The sequence below is a fragment of the Corvus kubaryi genome, unplaced genomic scaffold, assembly GCF_017639235.1.
Source record: "Corvus kubaryi isolate FWS band 111438036 unplaced genomic scaffold, C.kubaryi_AGA036_p1.0 36952, whole genome shotgun sequence".
Taxonomy (NCBI): Eukaryota; Metazoa; Chordata; class Aves; order Passeriformes; family Corvidae; genus Corvus; species Corvus kubaryi.
In genome coordinates this window covers 54,154-58,784 of record NW_024580990.1, presented here as the reverse complement: position 1 = coordinate 58,784, position 4,631 = coordinate 54,154, and the positions used below count along the sequence as shown (strand labels likewise).

General features: G+C 55.6%; 1 protein-coding gene across 4 annotated transcripts in view; it reads left to right on the top strand.

Annotated features, from left to right (window-relative positions):
• GATAD2A (GATA zinc finger domain containing 2A) overlaps positions 1-4,631 on the top strand; it is a 32,817-nt gene that overhangs the window by 1,767 nt on the left and 26,419 nt on the right. For all 4 annotated transcript variants that reach the window (XM_042020312.1, XM_042020314.1, XM_042020313.1 and 1 more), the window contains exon 2: positions 4,035-4,086. In XM_042020312.1, coding sequence (XP_041876246.1) covers positions 4,035-4,086 — 52 coding nt within the window. The remainder of the gene's footprint in view (positions 1-4,034; positions 4,087-4,631) is intronic.

The following is a 4,631-nucleotide window of genomic DNA, read 5'->3' as shown; positions in this document are numbered from 1 at the left end:
GGAAAGGGGCTGGGATCAGCCTTGGATCAGCGGGAAAGGGGCTGGAAGTGGTCAGGGATTTTGGGAAAGGAGCAGGAATCTGCTGTGGATTTTGGGAAAGGGGCTGGAATCTGCCAGGGATTTTGGGAAAGGGGCTGGAAGCGGCCTTGGATCAGTGGGAAAGGGGCTGGAATCAGCCTTGGATCAGTGGGAAAGGGGCTGGAATCTGCCAGGGATTTTGGGAAAGGGGCTGGAATCGGCCGTGGATCATGGAATTCTGGGATGGTTGGGCAGGGAAGGAGCTCAAGGATCATCCAGGGACTCTTCCCACTATCCCAGGTTTTCCCAAGCTGCCCTTGGATGCTCCCAGGGACGCAGCAGCCGCAGTTTTCCCGGGAATCCCGCGCTGTTCCCTCTCCGGTTCTTCCCCCAGATCCCAAACTCCGCGGCTTTTCCGGGATTCTCCCACTCCTGATCCAACCAGAGGCTCCTTCCCAAGAATCCCAAGCCTTAAACACAGCAGGAATTCCAGAATTCCACGATTTCCCAGTGAAATCCAAGGAATTCCGGCTCTCTGCCACTCCTGGATCCTCGGAGCTTCCCAAACTCCAGGGAAAAGCGGCCGGGGCAGCTCCTAATTCCAAAGGAATGGGATTTTCCCAGATCCTCTTAAAACCACAAGCGGCTCCGGTTCAGCTCCTCTAATTCCCACTGGAATTCCGAGGGATCACGGGGCCGGAGCAGCCGGAACACCCCGGGAACAGCCGAAGGCTCCGGGAGCTGCTCCCGCTCCAGGGAAACCGGGAATGAAGGGAAATCTGGGAATTCCATTGATTTTAATGCCTGGAAAAATTGTGGGATAAATCAAAAGAAGGGAATAGTTGGGAATTCCCAAGGGATATTCCCACGAAAAGGACGGGGTTGGATCCCAGAGGGAATGAGCTGGGTCCTATCCACACCAATTCCCTGGAAAAGTCACTCCAGGATTCCTTTTTTTCCATGGAAAAACTGCAAAATGAGGATTTCCTCCTTCGGCTCCGGAATGCTGAGATCCCATCAAAATTCCCGGGTTTTTTTGGGGGGATATCCCATAGGGAAAGGAAAAATCTCAGCTCTTTTCCATCGTTTTCATCCCATCTCCCGAAAATGCGATGGGAAAATCCCGAATTTTTGGAGGAGCCGCCAAAATTCCCTGGAAGTTTTGTTCCCCTCTTTGGCAGGAGCTGCAGCATTCCCTGTGGGAATCCAAATCTTTCCATATCCATGGAATTCCCCATCCTATGGGAGCGTCCAAGGCCAGGCTGGAAAACCCTGGGATCGTGGGAAGGGATGGAATGGGATCATCCCGACCCATTCCCCGACGGAGAAATCCCAGGGAGAAGAAGATTCCCTGCGGAATTCCGGGATCGCTCCGTGCGGCGGCTCAGCTCCGGAGCAATTCTGGGAATTGTCATTCCCAGGAAATCCCGCTCCAGGGTGGGAGGGAGCTTTAAGGAATGTCCTGGAATTCCTGGGAAATCGGGAATTCGGAGGGAGCGGCCCAGATTCCCTTGGAAGCTTCAGGGTTGCTCCAATCCCAGATTTCCCTGGATGAACTCCCAGATTTTTCCAAGCCCACGTTCCGTGTCTCGGGAGCTCAGGGGCTGCTCCAGTCCCAGATTTCCCTGGATTGATCCCTTTTTTCCCTGGATTCATTCCCGGCTTTCTCCAAGCCCCTCATTCCCTGCTTTTGCCAAGCCCGGGGTGATTCCGGCCCCAATTCCCAGCCTGGATCCCGAGGGTGTCCCCGGAGCTGCGGCGCATTCCCGGAGCTGTCCCTGCCTCGGGAATTCGGGAATGGAGCGGGAAAGATTCCTGATTTCCCTCGGGATCGGGGGAATTTCGGGATCAGAGCTCCCGGCAGGAGCCTTTTCCCTCTTCCCAAGGAAAACCTGGAAAGCTTCAGGCTCTGGAATGGGGATCCCGCGGGGAGGCTCCAAATCCCGGGATATCGGAGAGAAACGCCGAGGATGGCTCAGAATTCCTGGAAATTCCTGGAATTTCCCATTCCATGATGGTCAGAGCTGCTCCAGGAGCTTCCATCCAGGGGCTTTTCCTGGAATTCCGGGCAGGAATCCTGCGAGGAATCTGGGAATTTTGGAGCTTCGAAATCCCCCTGGACACCGGGAATTCACGCTGGGAATTCTCCTCCCGGAGCGGGAAATCCTTGGAAGTTTTCCCTGGTGCATCCCAAGGCCGGGATTCTTCATCGGAGCCAAAATTGGAATTTTCAGCTCCCAAAAAGCCGTAGGAATTCTCTTCCCGGCATTCCCTGGGGAGGTTTTTCCAGCAGGAAATCCCAATCCTGGCTTTTTCCGGAATCTGGGACGTTCCAAACCCTTGGATTCGGGGGATAAATCCCTCCCAGATTTTCCTGGCTGATCGTTTTTCCCGCTGGGATTCGGGAATGTTGGCGGGAATGGGATCCCGGGGGTTCCCATGGAGAAATTCCAGAGGGAAAAGGAAAACCTGGAATGACAAAGAAGGATCTCAGCCGGATCTGAGCATCAGATTCCCGGGATATTCCTGGAGTTCCAAAGCTGTTTTTTGGGAATGAGACCCCAAATCCTTGGAAGTGAAAAGATCCAAGCTCTGGAATTTGAGAGGATTCCCAGGATTTGGCTCTGGGAATTCCACTGGGAGCTGCAATTCCATGGATCCCTGTGGAAAAGCTGCTGCTTCCAAAGGAATCCCTCCAAATCCCATTTCTCCAGGGATTCGGAGCTTCCCAACCCTGAATTCCCACCTTGGAAAAGCCCCGGGCAGGGCCGGATCCAGAGGGAAATTCCAACCTTGGGAATGTGGGAAGGGGTCAGGTGGATCCTGCTGGGATCCAAAGCTCGGGAATTCCTTGGGAGTACTTGGGAAGAGCCATCCTGGGATCCCGGGAATGCTCCCAGGCCGGGCCCAGCTCATCCCGGCGGGAATTTTTTGGGAATCTCGGGCTCCCTGATCCATAGGGAAGCGCCTTGGGAAGCTCCTGTGCCGCGATGCCGCGGGCTCCTCCCTCCCTGCCGGCCTTTCCCGGGAATTCCGCTGGGAATTCTGCTGGAAAAGGCAGAACAAGGCCTGGATTTAACTGGAATCGGTGGTTTTATCCCAATTCCTGCTCGGCATTCCCGATTTTCGTGGTGGAGCCGTCGGTTTGGGATTCCCAACTCCCCAATCCCATCACTGGCCTACTTTGAGAATTCCCAGTGCTCCCAGCAATCCCAAATCCCAGGGCTCTGCTGGAATTCCAGGACTCCTCATTGCCAGGGCTGCGCCGTGCCCGCATTCCCAAATCCCAGGATCCCACCCCGATCCCGGGAACCCCAAAATTTGGGAAAGGCCTCCTTGGGATCCTTGGGAGGCTCTGCCGGAGCCGAACTTCCCCAGGGAGTTGGGTCCTTCCCAGTTTTTCATGGAAAACCAGCCGGGAATGGGAGAGGAGGGGCAGGGATCGGGAATGAGCCGGGATCCAGGGCTGGGATGGGGCAGAATCCCGGGAAGGGGCATCCAGGGGGGTTGGGATGAATCCAGAGGGAGAATCCAACCCCTCCCTGGGCGGCTTTTCCGGGGATTTGCCACTTCCATGAAAAATTCCTCCTAATTCGTGGCCTTTATCCTTGGAAAAATCCTGGATCATCCTCTGGATTCCCTTTGGGAATCTTCCCGTGGGTTTTGGGATCCTCTCCTGGGCTCTTCCCGAGGATGGGATTCCTGGGGAAGGCGGCTCCTGCCGGGATAAATCCCGATGGAATGAGGGGTTTAAAGCTTGGGAATGAGCTCCGGGATAAAGCCGGGATAAATCCAGCTCCTCCTCAGGGAAACCCGGGAACGTCGCTTCCAGAGGGTTCCGGGAAGGAGTTGCCTCCTCCTTAAATTTCCCTTGGAAAAAAAATCCGGGATAAAACCCCCAAATTCCCCAAAAACTGGGAATTGTCTCCCCTTTTCCCTGGGATGCCAGGTGTGGGATGGTTCCCTCGGGAATGGTTTCATTCCCGGGATTCTCACCGGGCTCTCTCTTCCCGCAGGATCCTCGGCTCCGGCTGCGTCCCGGCGGGAACCCATGACCTTCCCTGCCAGGTAGGAGCCGGGAATTCCATGGAATTCTGTGGGATGGGGAATCTCTGCTGCTCCACGGGCCGGAATTCCGGGCCTGGAATTTGGGAGCTGGGATGGGAGGTGGGAATTTTCTCCTGGAAAAGCTGGGAAGGAGCTCCAAGATGACTTTTCCCAAAAATCCCTGGTTTTTGGGAAAGGTCGGTCATTCCCGTAGGGTTTGACCCAATTCCCAAGGAGGGAAATCTCCCGGCTTTTCCAAGCCATCGGGAAGTTCCGGCTGGGCTCGGTTTGGGATGAGAGGATCCAGAGCCACCGGAATTCCTGGAATTCCTGCTGGGATTCTCCCACGGGAATTGGGAGTGTTGGGCAGCTCCAGGGATGGGATTTGGGATCTGGGAGTTTCGGGATTTGGAGTTTGGGATTTGAGAGGTTTGGAGGGGTTGAGATTTGGGGTTTTTGGGGTTTGGGGTTTGGGATTTGGGGGAAGGGGTTGGAGCACTGGGAATGCTCGGGGAGGAGCCGTGACCGAGCTCTGCCCTGGCCTGGGCTCACCTGGGCCGGGCTCA